The following is a 16,004-nucleotide window of genomic DNA, read 5'->3' on the forward strand; positions in this document are numbered from 1 at the left end:
GGGATGTTGATAACGATCCATAAGTCTTCCAAATTCTTGTTTGATCGTGAAAGGTAGCCATATTAAGCGATGCATACTAAGGATGTAAATGGTTTGGTTCGATTCGATTTTCGATTTGGTTTTTGACACCCTTAATGCATACTTACTTTTAATCAACATCTTGTTGCCCAACAAATTTAAAGAATAATTTCTTTTTTTTGCTATGGATCCATTTGTTTCAAGAAAATTTACTATGGGAAAACATCATTTTCATTCTCCAATATTTGACTCGCTTAGAAAAATTTCTATGTAAACCTTATAGTTAATTTTTGGATAGAAGCTCTCCCTTATGAAAATTGGAAATCGCTTTCTAAAGTCACAACTGAATCCTCATGTGAAAGCCTAAGATCACAAGAAGTATTCTTGGAGCTAGGATTCTCGGCAGCCGTTCTTGGGTCTTTAATGCTCATGCCTAGGAAACCTACGACCAGGTTTAAGTACTCTACTTTTGTGCCTATGCCTATGTCCCCTTTGACCGAGACCAAGACCCCGTGCCCGTGTCCAAGTCAATAGCGGTCGGGGAAGAGGTCCCCACTGGCGGGCCAAAAACCCTGGCAGTCAAGCTTGGGTCCCCAAGAACAGGCCTAGTTCTCTTACTGAAAATTAGCTACACGTTAAAATCATCAAATAGAGTGGAATGAGCCCGTGGAAACCAAAAGCTGGAGTAGCTCAGTTGGTTAGAGCGTGTGGCTGTTAACCACAAGGTCGAAGGTTCAAGCCCTTCCTCTAGCGAATGCTTCTCCATTCTTCCCTTTATTTTTGGGGGGCAATTCCGAAGAGAATTACTTTTCCTACGCCTTTTCTTTCCTCTCTTTTTTCGGGGCATTTTATAATATTAGCTGAAGTCGAAGATGTAATACGAGAGAAAACGCCCCTTCTGTCGTCTCTTTTTTTGGCTGGACATATATTTTGCCAAAGACATCACTTCAACCATATCCTGAAGCAAAGTGTCGCTTGCATTGCATGCCGCATACACAACTTCAAAGGATCCGAGCCGTCAATCCTTTCCTGATTCAAGTTTCCGCAAATCCCACCTTGAAAAGCTCTTACGTTTCGCTAGTTCCTCATCGACGCTTGCCAATTACAAGGCGATGATTCATTACCACTTTGCCTACAATATCCTGAACACCACACGGCTACCAATGGATTTACTTGCCCGATTCGTTTCGTCAGGGAGCTGCATCCTGAATTTCTACTCCACACAAAGATCAGGTTTTCTTGCCCTAGTTTTGCAGAGATGCACGGCACATCAGCTCGAACCGAGGGAATTTGCTTATCCAAGATTTGAAAGAAACAAAGAGTAGGGTTCGACGAATGAATTAGCTTTGCAAAAATTACCCATTATAAATGTTGTGCTTCTTGCCCGATACATGATCAATCTCAGAAGTGAAACCGCGATTTTCAACATCCGTTTCTTCATCTGAGTTATCAATTCAGGTCAAAAATTTTGTGAGATTGTGATGATAAATTATGGACCAGAAAGAGAATTGCCGAGGTCTGTTTTAGCAGTCCATCTCATCAATAAGATTCCGGAAAAGATAATCTTCACTCTCCAGTTCCTCATGAAGCAAGTTAATGGATGGCACCGGCAGCTTGTTTCCAGGCTTCTCGCCATCTATTGATCGCTGTCCCTGCAAAATGGCAAAAACATAAACTTCAAGTTATATGGGTCTGGATATGGTAAATAATGCAACATTTAACCCACTGTTTCAGAAGAGCATGATGGGGTTGTCGGTATTTTTTAGACCAACCTTTTTCAAGATGTAGAAAAAGTAGTGGAATCCATCACCGAATGTGTTCCACTCCACAGACCATGTAAACTCTGGAGAATCAAATAAAGGACGTCTGAAATGCGGCTGCCAGACCAAATAGAAAAGGTTAGCAAAGGTAGGCCATCATGAATCACAACGTAGGAAGAGTTCCTTGAAAAATTGGGTCTCACCTGACCAAAAGCAATAGATATAAATATTCCATCCGGTTTTAAGACACGGTGTACACCTTGAAGCATCAGCATGACTCTAGCTACTGTTGCAGGTCGAGGGTTCCATGGGTCGCCACTGTCCACGAACAATACATCCTTTCAAGAGAATCATTTCAATGCCGTCTCAGGAAAGGTAGAATCTCAGATAAAAGATACAGTTATTTACTACGACTAAAAAAAAATAGAGCAAGGAAATGGAAAAAAAATTCAAGACATTTACCATCGTTCCTTTCTCAATTACCACATCAAAGCACTCATCACCAAAGGGCAGGTCTAGCATGTCAGCTTCTAGCACTTTAATTTCTGATAACCAGGAAATGTAAGAAGTATATATCTTAGGCCTTAGATTCTTTCATCGAAACAGATGTTCATGCCACGGTAGGAAAGATGCCATTCTGTTGAACAAAGTTGTGTTTTTCTGTTTTAAACATGGTCAATCCAATGAAGTTCAACAAGGAAGGCTGACTAGAGTCAGAGACAGCATAATTGACCCTTCACTGGAACTCTTAAAAAGTCAAGTGAATACAAGTTTCAAGCCTTGGCAAAATCCACTACATGTTCCCTCCCTGCAACAAAAAATGCATAAGCTCATGCAGCATCATAGAAGTTCAGCCTCCCAATTTCATGCTGGAAGCTATTTTTTCCCACTTGATTTTGCACTATGCAAAGAAAGCACGGAGTGACACAGACGCATAATCTCCAGGTAGGCTTTGGATTGGCACGGTCAAGGTAGGAAGAGAAATAAACTCAAAGGTTCCATAAAAAAGAATACAGTCCTCAGTATCCAGATTCAAAACTAGTCAAAAAGCCTCAAATGATTAATACGAAAGTGAAGTGTAAGGTGTGGAGTGTAATCATTTCTGCAAAGATGAAAGCGTATATACCTTTATATCCCTTGGACTGTACCCGTTTTTGCATCCTTTCCACAGCCACAGCCGACAGATCAATGCATGTTACATCCGTAACCCCGTCGTCATAGAGATTTTCGCATAGCTGCGAGTTTCCACAACCAAGCTCCAGAACCTTCATTACAAAGTTCCCTCATCAGGAAAACCAGCAATTAAATTGGAATCCAAGAAAATCTAAAAATAGGGTAAACATGGCCACAACAAAAATGGAAACAAGATCACTGGACAATTCAATATTTTCGCATCTACTTCCACAGAAAATTCAGGACCAACACCAAAACTGAAGTAATTCTTATAAGACGGCCAAAATACAAACAAGCCCCCGTTGCTGATAATCTATACACGATATAAGCTCACTGCCAAACTAGTCACATCAGCATATCTATCAATGCCAGCACGCGAAATAAACCATAGAAGACCGCAACGCCAATTTCTTGAACTGAGCTTCGACAACACCAGGTCTGAAGACCAGATACAGAGCGCCAGGGAATCGAAAAGGCATTGAGAGGACACGGTGCTCACGGAAGAACCGGGCTTGACATTCTGCTGCATCAGGTGGCGGAAATGAGAGTAGTCCTTGAACCACTCGTAGTGCTCCTCGCGAGAGAACCTCTCGTCCCTAAAGCAATATGGACAACAACAACAACAACGTGAGAACTGCAATGGACTGTAATCGGGTGCCCCCTTCGGCAAGCAAAAATGGCGAAACGCGATTCTGGCGAGCGCACGTACCAGTAGGAAGGATCGAGGTACTCCAGGGCCGTGGAGGGAGCAACATCTCTCTTCTCCGCCTGGTTCGATCCCTCCGATTCCACCATTACCAAAGACTTCGCTGCCTGCTCTTCTCCTTCTCCTTCTCCTTCATCAATCGTTCGAACGCGCGAAACCCTAATCCCCAAACTTGGCGGTCCTGGGCCTGGGCCTGGGCCTTGGAAGATGGGGCTTTGACTTTTCAATGGGCTCGACCCAAGGACCACCTTCTTGCCCATGAAATCAAAGTTCGGGCCCACAGAACACGTTGGAGAAAACGCTGACCCGAGGGTGAAAGCGAGAGGGCAGCGCAGCCAGCAGCTGCTGCGTCGGGCGCTCATTAATGGCGGTGCATGCTTGAAACACGAATTCAGAAATGGTTATCAGCCACCTAGGCTGTTCTCCTGGTGGTCCGGCCGTCTCTCCTACTCTCCTCCTCCATAGGGGGTTGGGGGCTTTGGGGGCGTGATAGGTTACCAGATGGGGTTAAATTATCATCCTATATAGATCTGCCGAAACGAATCTTTAATCCGTATTTGATTCATAATTTAGTTTAGAATGATAAGACCCGAAATAATATCGAGTGTCGAATGAGTTCAAAGTTTACTTTAACTCGACTTACCTTTATGACTCGTTCTTCACTTATTCTTAATCTTATTTTTTCTTATGCTTGCTTACTCCGCACTCTTGACTTAATTTGGGTATCGTTTTCCTAAACTAATAATTTGGGTCAAGTCAAATATGGGTTGGATCATTATAGATCACTAGATTTGTATTGTCTGAAAACATATTAAAAAATGAGTTAAACGGGTCAATTTGCATCGGAATATTATTCAACTCGGCCTAAATCCGATCCGACCTAACTATTCGACGAGTTTAACTTTACATGACAAAGTAATTAGAACTAATCTCGTTTGCGAGTGCTCGGGCCTCGTACCTTCTAGACGGAGAGAACGTGGATCTCATTCGATTGGACAGGCCGTGCGTCGTTTACTTAGGTTCCCATCAATTAGCTCCCAAACTTTGTGAAGCAGAATTCAAGCTCAGCCCAGATTTTTTAGGACAGCGACACTGAACTCGTGGAACACGACAAGGACTTGTCCATTGGAGTCGAACGTGACGTTCATGGTACTGGTCGGGAGCGAGCGATATGAGGCCATGACTGTTAGGCTCGTTGGAATTGTGTTTTGCGCGGGGCACAGTTTTTCTTCGTAGTTTTCGTGAATCTCGTGGTCGTTTGGCCTCTAACTTTCCTTTTCATGCGTGACCGGAATCATCCACGTGGCCCGGTTTTGTTGCCTCTTTTTTCCTTGCCCCAAACCCCAAAAATTTAAAACTCTTGATCAAATTTCCAAAACACTCGATTTTTCATGGATCATAACATTTCCCCTTTTTTCTCAGCATCCTTTTCCAATTTATTCATTGAGAAATTGATAGTACATAGTGATTTATTTTGTTGGGCACTGCGCATGATAAACTTCCCCAGCCCAACAATTTATATTTTTCTCTTCCCCAGAACAAAAAAGAATAAACCTTGTTTGATAACGACAGTTAATTTTTTTCTTAAAAAAAAAGTTAGCCTCGGAATGGTTTTGAATAGAAATGAAAGTAAAAAAGTTGCTTCTTGTTCCTAAACAAGTTTAAGAAATAAGTGATTTTTTTTTTTTATTCTTCTCTTGCTGACCGCCATTGATTGCCCTTTGTCCGCCGCCCGCCGTGGCTCGCCGCCGCCGATCGCCGCCCGCGCCGCCGCCGTTGCCGAACGGCCACCCGCCGCCGCCGGCCGACCGTTGCCGCTGGGACGACCGCCAAAAAAAAGGCCAACCGACCGCCGACGGCGGCGGCGGCGGCGGCGGTCTACCGGCAAAAAATAAAAATAAATAAATATAAAAAAGAAACTATTTTTTATCAAACGCATTTCTATTCTTTTTTTTTTTATAGTAAAAATTTTGTGTAGTTATCAAACGGGTTTTTACATAGAAATTGTTCCCCATAATAGAAATAAAAAAGAACTATTTCTGAAAAAAATTTGTTCCCCCCAAGAAAATGTTATCATGCGCAACCTAAATTTCCCGATTTTCATAGTATTTTTTTCATGACAAGGTGAGCAAAAAAGCAAATGATGTTCGCTTGTACTTTCTCTGCAGATTAACTGCATTTTGTACTATTCTGCTTCCCACTATTCTTAGAAAGTTTAAATCATTGTAACAACCTCATGAGATGCTAGCTAGCTACCTAAGATAAGTATATGTGAAAAGTAATTAAGGCAGAGGTTTTGTTTAAGATATTTTTCAATCCATTAATTTTCCACGAAGCAAATGGACCCTTAATAAATCAAATTTAATAAGTGTATAATTAGAATATCCAATATAAAAGCTTAAATTTTATATGTTTTGAAGACAATAAATGTGGGACTTAATAATGTTGTAATGTGAAATAAACTGATTAAAACCCGATTCTAATACTATGGTAAAAATATGCGGGAGAGAACTAAATAATAACCGTATTTAGTTTAAGAGATTAAATTTATAAATAAAATGATGACTTGAGATTTTTTTTTTTTTTTTTTTTTTGGGTGTAAGATGCTCTTAACGCCGAATCGAATACCTTTACATTTAGCACGAAAATAGCAAAATGACACACTTTTATGTGCGTTGGGTTGGTAAAATCGGAAAGGGACGTCGGAATCGCCCCCAAGAAAAAGCCGCCGATCCTCCCTACACAAAAATCCATATCGATTGCAAAAAAAAGAAATAATAATAATAATAATAATATTTTAAAAAAAGTTTATAAAAATAAATTAAGCCAGAAAAAACATGGGACACGAGTCACTAGCCGATAAATTCCCCCCCACCACCACCACCACAAAGCCATTCGCAACCTCCGCCTTCGCCACCGTCTCTCCGCCCTCCGCCACCGTCGCTCCGCTCCTGACCAGCGCGCGCGACATGGCGATCACCCTCCACTCCTGCCGCATCCCCGGCGCCCGCCCCGACCTCTCCCTGCCGGAGAGCCTCGCCGGCCCCGGGGCCTCCCGTTCCCGCCGGCTCCTCTCCGTCCGGTGCTCCGGCGAGTCCTCATCATCCTCCGCCTCCGCCTCCGCGGCCGTCGACGGCGACTTCGACGCCAAGGTGTTCCGGCATAACCTCACCAGGAGCAAGAACTATAATCGGAAAGGCTTCGGCTACAAGGACGAGACTCTGCAGCTCATGAATCGCGAGTACACCAGTACGCTCCTCGCCTTCGTTCAGTTCTCTCCTCTCGATTATGCGTTTTCTTCAGTTCAGTGCGCTGTTTAGAGCTTGGATGCAGGTGAAGACTTTTGATTTTTGGCCTCAGCTCGGATTGAAGGAGAAAGTTCGGCTTTTTAGAAGCGGTTCCAGTTTACTGATTAGTTATTGGTTGGCTAGAAAATATGGTAGTTGTGTCAGAAAAAAACGTTTTTTTGTATCATAATTAACGAGCTTTTGGATCTTTAGGTACTCTGCTGAAGTATATTACGTGTATGTAGATCGTATGCTTCATGTACTGGCGTTGTTGATTCCGTTTCTAGCATTTCTAGATGTCAAATCTATGTTGGCATGATGTCTGGATGATGTTTTTGCCGTGATGATACTTGTCCAGACATCGATTACCGGCGTTTCTGAATAATTGTGAGATGTAATGATGTTGTTTTTTTCCAAATACCAGGTGATATTATTAAAACTCTGAGGGAAAATGGAAACGTGTATACCTGGGGAAACGTTACTGTTAAGCTTGCTGAATCCTATGGTTTCTGCTGGGGCGTCGAGCGGGCTGTCCAGATTGCCTATGAAGCAAGAAAGCAGTTCCCCGAGGAGAAGCTCTGGATCACTAATGAAATTATCCACAACCCGACTGTCAACAAGGTCAGACACATAACAGCATATTTGCTGTCGTGGCCGATTTGCTTGAACGTTGTGAATACTGCGTCATGTGCTTTTATTTACTGATAATTTTTCATCACACTGACAGCGCTTGGAGGAAATGGAAGTGGAGAATATCCCCCTCGAAGAAGGCCAAAAACAGTTTGATGTTGTCAATAAAGGCGATGTTGTCATTCTTCCAGCTTTTGGAGCAGCAGTGGATGAGATGTTGACTTTGAGCGAGAAAAACGTACAAATTGTGGATACAACTTGCCCATGGGTATCCAAGGTATGGTTCCCAGACAGGATAATATAGCATGTTATTTCCTCTGGTTGTGGCTTTAAACTTTGTTTGTGACGCATCCTTATTCCTTCATTTCCCTTCTTAAATCTTTCTGATCTTTGCACTGAAGGTATGGAACACCGTGGAGAAGCACAAGAAAGGAGACTACACTTCAATTATTCATGGTAAATACTCTCATGAAGAAACTGTAGCTACTGCATCGTTTGCTGGAAAGTACATTATTGTGAAGAATATGAAGGAGGTATGGCTTAGATAAGCTCTCTATTAATTTGCTTTGCAGTGTAATATCGACACTTATCTATCTTTCTGTCAAATAGTGGAATGGAGATGTCTTATCTGTTACTACTTTTGCCGTTTGTCCAGGCAATGTATGTGTGTGATTACATTCTTGGGGGTGAGCTCGACGGTTCTAGCTCCACTAAAGAGGCATTTCTAGAGGTACTGGTAGATTGTTAATTTGTCCTATTTTTTATTAAGAGAAAACTTGTTCTCATTGTAATCATGCTTTGGTACAGAAATTCAAGTATGCTGTTTCCCCGGGATTTGACCCTGAGAATGATCTTATTAAAGTTGGCATTGCAAATCAAACCACAATGCTTAAGGGAGAGACTGAAGAGATTGGTAAATAGCAATCAAATCTTTACAAATTTTTGTCCCTCTGTCCGACTTGCTATTCAAGTTGAATGTTTTGTCACATTTTCAGGGAAGTTGGCGGAGAGGACTATGATGCGCAAGTTTGGAGTGGAAAATGTCAATCAGCACTTCATAAGCTTTAACACAATTTGTGATGCTACCCAAGTAATTTCGCCTTCCTCAACCTCCAAGCCTTTTCAGGTCTTCTGTATATCAAACCTTCTAGCGAGATAACTAGAGCTTGACATGGCTATTGGCCTGTTGCCAAAAAGAAAAAGGGGAGCCATAGTTGAGATGTCTTATGACTCTCAATGTCAAAATAGGAAGGCCCATTGCTTGTTAGTAGTCGATGCCAATTTTCATATGAAGACCTCGGGTGCTAGCTCTCTTCTGTAAGTACTCTAGAGATTGAACTAGAGGGATGAGGTCTTAAATGCAGAGTGCCGCCTAAAAGGCAGGGAGGTAGTTTTCCTAATTGTATTTTTTCCATGACAAGTTTTATATGTGAAAGGAGCATAATACAAATCCTGTAGCCAAAACTCTGATGAGATACTACAGAAAGGAAGAATAGAGAACAGTCGAAAGAAGAACGAAGTTTGAGTCGATTGCTAACTCATGACTTCTGCTGTGTCTTTAAGATGCTGATGCAATTTTGTCAACATTGGCCTTCTTCAGGAACGGCAAGATGCTATGTACAAGTTAGTTGAGGAGAAGTTGGATCTTATGCTAGTCGTTGGTGGGTGGAACTCAAGCAACACATCTCACCTTCAAGAGATTGCTGAAGAACGTGGCATACCCTCTTATTGGATTGACAGTGAGCAGAGAATAGGTCCTGGAAACAGAGTAGCCTACAAATTGAACGTAAGTCTGTACTTCAAAGTCGCACTCTTTCAGCAGATTTTAGCGTTCATGCCTTCTTTTACTGACTTTTGTACTTTGCTGTTGCAATAGCATGGGGAATTAGTTGAGAAAGAAAATTGGCTTCCAAAGGGTCCCATAACAATTGGAGTAACATCAGGAGCTTCTACCCCAGATAAGGTAAGCTTCTAACCTGGTGAAATTCTATTACAAGAACAGCTTTTCTTCTTCACAAGTCCTTTCCTTTGGCTGCTTTCCCATTGACCTCCCATCTGTCTATGGTCCCCTGTACATTATGGGCGTGACTGAGTTTTCCTCGAGATACTATTGTTATGCATGATTTACTAGATCAGGATAAGAGGTTACTATCAAACTTTTCATTTGTATATCTGTTATCACGTTGGGCCCATTGTCGAATTATTATGCACTGAAAATTTGGTCTCCTTAGCACTGTCGTTCAATGCAGTTAGATGATAACTATATGAGGCTCTAAAGATTCATATGTTGCATATTTACTGGTACTTTGTTCTGAAATTCAATCCTTCAGAAATAGTAATGATGCTTTGTTCCTTACCAGGTCGTTGAGGATGCTTTAGTGAAGGTCTTCGACATTAAAAGGGAAGAGGCCTTGCAACTGGCTTGATATAATATCAGACTATAAGACTGTGGCTTAGTTATCGGCCGGTTCTTGCATGAATAAAAATGAGAAGCTCCGCATATTTGATGTATAAAGGTCGAATACCCTGCATATTTTGATGTGTCATAACCTATATGCCACTTGAACTTTAGTCTGCTCTTGTAGATCTAATGATGTGATGTAAGGCTTCAATTTGACTGGATTTTACAACAGGGTGTAAAACATATGTTCATCTCTGAGCTTCAACAAAGTGATATCTATTTGTGCAGACTTGACATGCTTACGGATATACAAAAGAATGAGATGCCATAGCTCCCTATTCCAACTAATTCCATTTGGGTGCTCAGCAGTCTGTGTGTGTTTTAATTCTTTGAATTTGTCTTTCCCGGGGGCATTCTTAACTGAAACGACGGCATGATATAATAATTCTTGAACACTCGCTCGCTTGTCTGTGATATGTCACATTCAGAACGGTACAAAATATGAATAGGAAGGAATGGATCTTTAGCTGCGAGGACATAGTAACAACAATTGTTGGGTCCGACAAGACTAATGATCGGGTATATTGTCAGTCTCTTTTTGGAATGAACCCCGAGAGAAAGAGATGAGTAATGTGGTACCCTCCATAATATCTGAAAATTTAGATGTGCTTTCTTCTCATGCTTCATTATATCACAGTTCTACAATGGACCTCACGGTGAGTTTATGCTGTTGCTGCTTTCAGATTTTGCCTTTTGGAGCTATTACTTCAATAAATAACCCAAGGGCTCTGTTATGATGGTATAACATTACTGCTGTCGTAATTAAATACAATTGACTAGATCACGGATATAATTATCTCGTATCAACTTACTTGTCTTCATCTGCACAATTCTATTTGTGATTCGGACTCAGAAAAAAATGAAGAAAATTGACAGCAAGGTTTTATTGCAAAATCGCTGTTGTATCAATGTGGTTATTATGTATTCAGTCAGCTTGTTTCATGGGGTTCTGATGTAGCCTCCGGAGGTTCCGATGGCCCGCCCCATGTTCTCATGCGTATCTCGGTCTTCAGAGCCTGCACATCATTTTCCAGCGACTTTTTAAGTATGTTGGAACTAAGGAATGCCAAAGTAGTCAAGTAGGAGAAGAAGATTATGCACATGGTACCTCCTTTTGCCAATTCGCTCGAAAGATAATAAAGAGAAGCACGACAGTCTGCAATAGACAGCCAATCAGCATCCCGATCCAAATGCCAAGTGCACCGAGCTTGAACTTGAATCCAAGCAAGGCTCCAATTGGAAGCCCCAAAGCATAGTAGCATCCAACGTTCACTATGGCAACGAAGAATTGCCATCCTGCACCAACCGCCACCCCTGTACAAGTATATATGGTTCACCTAAATGCTTGATCAAGTTCTACATAGACAAATCTTATCATTGTGACATTTCAGGTCGTGCATGTAAGACAAAATGAGAGAGTACCATGAAGAACTGGTTGGATACTATTGAGGAAGATTGTAGCTGCGAGATAGTAACCGAGCTTTGATGTCTCTGTCATGACTTCTTGTTGGTTGGTAAATATCCTGGGGAAATCATTCGTAGTTGCAGCTACTGCTGCTGTAAAGATAATTCCTATTACCGTGGATGTGAAAACGTTGATTACCACCGAGAACTTTGCTGCTTTGGCATCTCCGGCACCTAGTTCATTGGACACTCGCACACTGCAGGAATGCAAAAGGATGAGTGAAGCTAACAGGAGAAAGTGAAGAAGACCGGTAAGCTAAAACTTGTGCTGCTTTAGGGAAACATGCTCCGTTCTAGATGTTATGTCGAAAGTTTTTTGGAGAAAAGGTAGATTGGAAAGTGAAGAAGCTAACCTCACAGAAGCGTTGAAGCCTAGGGCAATCATCAGAGCCCACATTTGTATATTCATGCTGCCATAGGCAGGAATCAAATTAAGTACGGAACATTCAAAAAAGGGAGAAAAACATAGGTATGATCTCAGTAAAAGGAGGAAAAATTAATGTCTAACCAGATCGAAATGGCATCAACTGCTATTTCTGGATGCTTCAAAGTTCCCACCAATAGAATAACAGCCGTGTAATACCATAGCTCCAAGCTGCCACAATGAGCACGGAAATGCCATTAGTATGGTAAATGCTTCCCACAATAGAATAAGAAGAAAAGTAGTATATTATATATGTGAGCCTGTAGATTTTAATGTAAAATCTAACCATAACATAATGGCTGACGCCAGCGACAGCTTCACGAAGCCAGCTAGTGACTTGAAAGCAAGCATAGAGAAACCAGTCCATGTTTCAGGGAAGAAACCACCAACCACATATATCACTTGAGCCACGACCAAGAACCACCATGATATATTTCCAGCTATGGCAGCACCTAAAAGTCCATATTGAAGCTTTGGCAGAAACACCCAATTCAAAAGACAATGTAATGCCAGAGCCACTAAGGAGATGATGGTCATAACCCAAACTTTACTTTGAGACTGCAGAAACTTTTGAATGGGAAAGTTCAAGGCATAAGCATATAATTGTGGAATCACCCACATAGAGTACTTCCCAGCAAGATCAGAAATATGCTTGTCTTGACGAAGGATTTGAAGTATTGGCGATACAAAGATATAAACTGGGGTTAGAAGCAAGGCTGTGATGCCAGTGATGATGCATGATCTTTGCATATAGATACCCAACATGTGCAGTTTCCCTGCACCAACAGCTTGACCGCAGAGCGTCTCGAGTGCGCTTCCCATCCCTAGCTATTAGAAAAAGTTCAACAACACATCATATTGGGACAAAGGGAAATGTTATAATTCTAAATATTGTAATTATTGGAATCTCAGGATTGACTCTTCTTTTAGGCCAAAAATCAATAGGATACAAGAAGGATGCAGTACATGCATGATGAAATACAAGCTTAAAGGATAAGGCTGCAGCAATGAGGAGACTGATTCGCTTAAATACAGTAAATTTAGGCTTCAGTCTCACTAGTGAGAATTCCAAGTTTGTCAAGCACAAGAATTCGCGGTCACAATGAAATTTGTTCAAAGAAGGCGAATGTTGATGTTTTCCGAGAGAAAGGGAATGATCGAAACAGATTACATGGACATCAAAACAGATCATATATCCTTGAAAAACAAAAGTCTCATGATCAAAAGCCAAACTTTTCTCAAATGTCCCCCACCATGCTGCCGCGATATCTGAAATCGGACATATTCTCTTTGTCGAAGCCCAAAGGTTCATTAGTAATGGATGGTTGATGACAATCGATATTTATCGAATCAAATTTCGAGCCTCTAACTCCTATACCACCTACGAACACGAAAAATTTACATAGGAAAAGCAGGGGAAAAAGGGACTCACCATTACTCCATAGACAAAGCCTTCAAGCACATTCTGGACAACAGAAACAGCAGCAAATTCTACATCACCCACATACCCAACAAAAGCAGAAGTTACAACCCCAATTGAGAACTGCGCAACTGCTGAAAGAATAGCAGGCGCAGCTATCTGCCATGTCTTCTTGGACTCCTTCATGCATTTCTTGGTCACCTTACCACCACCCAGACACCCCGCCATCTTCCTCCGGAACTCAGAGGATTCCTCTCCTTCTACAGCGTACGCTCTTGCCTTCAGTTTTCTCTCATTTAGCAGCGTCGTCATTTGTATGTCGTCCTCACTGACCCCCATACTAGCTCCTGCCGCACAAGGACAAGTTTTCGGTTCTGTTCGCACTTACGGACACGGAAAAAATGTTTCGCAGGCGTTATCTGAGGGAAGTACTTTTCAACAACCGCCTGTTCTTGTCCTCGCCTAGTCGGTTTATTTCTTTTTCTTTCGAAGCATTGATTGAACCCCCAAAAACAAGGATGCTCTTTCGAATACAATGTTTTGGTAAACGCAGGCATTTTAATAATTATGAAATTCGTGTGAACCTACAATATCCTCAAAATGTGAGACCCACTATGTATGCCTGCTCACCCTCCTCTTTTCTCGATGGACGGAGTGGACTTTTGGGACCTGTCCCAGGAACAGGATGGGTGGTAGCCATAAAGAAGCAATTTTTTCTGGTGTGAAAGTATATCAATTCACCAAATTCCTTTGAATTTATGGAAGGTTATGTTAGGTTGGTTTGTGGTTGGTGTACTCTTGAGTTCTCCTGAATGATCTTTGCTTCTCCTTATATGTTTATTGATTTGCATTGAGCAAGTTGGCGTTTCATAATCCTCATCATTGAAAATAGAAATGTTCGGCGGCTTTTAGTCTAATGGCAACTCACCAACCTTCTAATGCAACCTTCTAACTACATTCGACTTTATGCCAATATGCTACTTTCGAAATGGGACTGCTCGAAACGTGTTGAGAAGCGAAAGTGGGGCTGGGTGTCGGCCAGAGATTTCCAAGTCAAAAAGGAAGCTCGACAAGGCAAACGTCCCCCACCATGCTGCCGCGATATCCGAAATCGGACATATTCTCTTTGTGGAAGCCCAAAGGTTCATCCACTAATGGATGGTTGATGACAATCGATATTTATCGAATCAAATTTCGAGCCTCTTAACTCCTATACCACCTACGAATAAGAAAAATTTTGTTAAGAGAATGAGATAGCCTGGTAATGATTAGATATATGGCATCTCAGATTCTTTCACGTTCTGGGTTTGAGAGAGAGAGAGAGAGAGAGAGAGAGAGAGGGGGTGAAAAAATATTTAGTATTTTGTTAGTACCACAACAAATGATGAGGCGGTATGCATTTTTTACTCAAATCACATAATTGGCTTTTGTGTGCTGACGTTGAATAGAATTATATAAAACAAAAAAATCAAAGATTTGTTCGGTCACGCAAGCTTCCTCTCTGTTCTGCTTTGTGGTCGGCACCGTCGTACCTCGTGATCGGATTGTCCATGGCCGAGCCCCCCTTCCATCGCCATGACAGCTCACAGTCGTTGCCCGTCCAGATTTGGACTGGAGTCGTGCCTCCAGATCTAGTCTCGTCTATGGCTCTAAAGCTGGCTCATCCACATTTCTAGCGACCACAGCTAATCCATGGCCGTGAGCCTTGACGGCAAGCTTGAGATCTTGACGACCATGGATTGCAAGCTCAAACAGCAAAAAAAAATAAAAATAAATAAAAATAGAGACGAACAGAGGAATAAATGTCAGGGAAGATGGCAAGAGCTTGAACGTGGCCTTGGACACGCGGAGTCATGGACGGGCAAATGTTGAGATATGGAGAATGACGAGATGGAGAAAATAGAGGAAGATTGGGTATGGCACAACTTAGACAACAGTGATCAAACTAAACAACACCTAAATGTGTTCGTCACGACATCTGTTCGTCATAAACATGACATGCGTCCATCGTAAATAACACCTAAGTATGTTCGTCAGTTCGTCATAAACATGACATGCGTCCGTCGTAAATAACACCTAAGTATGTTCGTCATGACGTGTTCGTCAAGACGCCGACGATGGCTATGTACGAGCAGAACCGACGATGGCTATGTACGAGCAGAACCGACGATTTCAGCCATGAATGGCCAGATCTCAAGAATGATGAGATGGAGAAAAACAGAGGAAGCCGATTGGACGCAGTGATTGTCGGCCTAATCACAACGCCGGCGACTTTTCCAGTGGCGGCAACCGGTGGGGTGGGGGGAGCAGAGATCAGATGGCCGTGGACGAAGGCGGAGAAAGAGAACTTAGAAATGAAGAGATTAGATTTTTTAATTTTTCACTTAGATTACTTGACTGTTGACGTGGATTGGCGGACAATATTTTAGTGGATATGAGTAAAATATACACGTCACGCGTGACGCCAATTTAGTGGTATCAAATCATTTGAGAGAGAGAGAGAGAGAGAGAGAGAGAGAGACCCTGTTTGAAAGTTGACTGTCTATCCCGAAAAAAGAATCAACCTAACTCTGAAAAACCTGTCCATTTGGCGTCGCACATCTTCACTTCCACATTCATTTCCATGGATATGTTAAAGAATGGACAATAGCAGCAGTGATT

At 41.9% G+C, this 16,004-nt stretch overlaps 3 protein-coding genes and 1 non-coding gene across 4 annotated transcripts; 2 read left to right on the forward strand and 2 right to left on the reverse strand.

The window, feature by feature from the left end:
- The first annotated feature begins 697 nt into the window (after positions 1 to 697).
- On the forward strand, positions 698 to 771 carry TRNAN-GUU. Its single transcript has one exon. It is a non-coding gene; the product is annotated as a tRNA-Asn (tRNA).
- Positions 772 to 1,352: 581 nt separating this feature from the next.
- Positions 1,353 to 3,811, reverse strand: LOC104418809 (EEF1A lysine methyltransferase 4). The gene is made up of 7 exons (XM_010030260.3): positions 3,661 to 3,811; positions 3,451 to 3,547; positions 2,905 to 3,043; positions 2,241 to 2,323; positions 1,982 to 2,116; positions 1,791 to 1,895; positions 1,353 to 1,670 (listed from the first exon to the last, which is right to left on the reverse strand). The coding sequence occupies exons 1-7, from the start codon at positions 3,744 to 3,746 to the stop codon at positions 1,542 to 1,544; spliced, it is 774 nt and encodes a 257-aa protein (XP_010028562.2). The 5' UTR covers positions 3,747 to 3,811; the 3' UTR covers positions 1,353 to 1,541.
- A 2,712-nt stretch (positions 3,812 to 6,523) lies between these two features.
- LOC104418810 (4-hydroxy-3-methylbut-2-enyl diphosphate reductase, chloroplastic) lies at positions 6,524 to 10,264 on the forward strand. Its single transcript, XM_010030261.3, has 10 exons — positions 6,524 to 6,906; positions 7,369 to 7,565; positions 7,672 to 7,851; positions 7,976 to 8,107; positions 8,230 to 8,304; positions 8,382 to 8,487; positions 8,570 to 8,664; positions 9,175 to 9,360; positions 9,451 to 9,537; positions 9,935 to 10,264. Exons 1-10 carry the CDS (start codon positions 6,627 to 6,629, stop codon positions 9,998 to 10,000), a joined length of 1,404 nt encoding a protein of 467 aa, XP_010028563.2. The 5' UTR covers positions 6,524 to 6,626; the 3' UTR covers positions 10,001 to 10,264.
- A 477-nt stretch (positions 10,265 to 10,741) lies between these two features.
- LOC104418811 (protein DETOXIFICATION 33) lies at positions 10,742 to 14,113 on the reverse strand. The gene is made up of 7 exons (XM_010030262.3): positions 13,356 to 14,113; positions 12,210 to 12,751; positions 12,008 to 12,094; positions 11,853 to 11,909; positions 11,458 to 11,696; positions 11,144 to 11,349; positions 10,742 to 11,051 (listed from the first exon to the last, which is right to left on the reverse strand). The coding sequence occupies exons 1-7, from the start codon at positions 13,680 to 13,682 to the stop codon at positions 10,965 to 10,967; spliced, it is 1,545 nt and encodes a 514-aa protein (XP_010028564.2). The 5' UTR covers positions 13,683 to 14,113; the 3' UTR covers positions 10,742 to 10,964.
- Positions 14,114 to 16,004: the final 1,891 nt, after the last annotated feature.

Source organism: Eucalyptus grandis, chromosome 9, assembly GCF_016545825.1.
Source record: "Eucalyptus grandis isolate ANBG69807.140 chromosome 9, ASM1654582v1, whole genome shotgun sequence".
In the NCBI taxonomy this organism is placed as follows: Eukaryota; Viridiplantae; Streptophyta; class Magnoliopsida; order Myrtales; family Myrtaceae; genus Eucalyptus; species Eucalyptus grandis.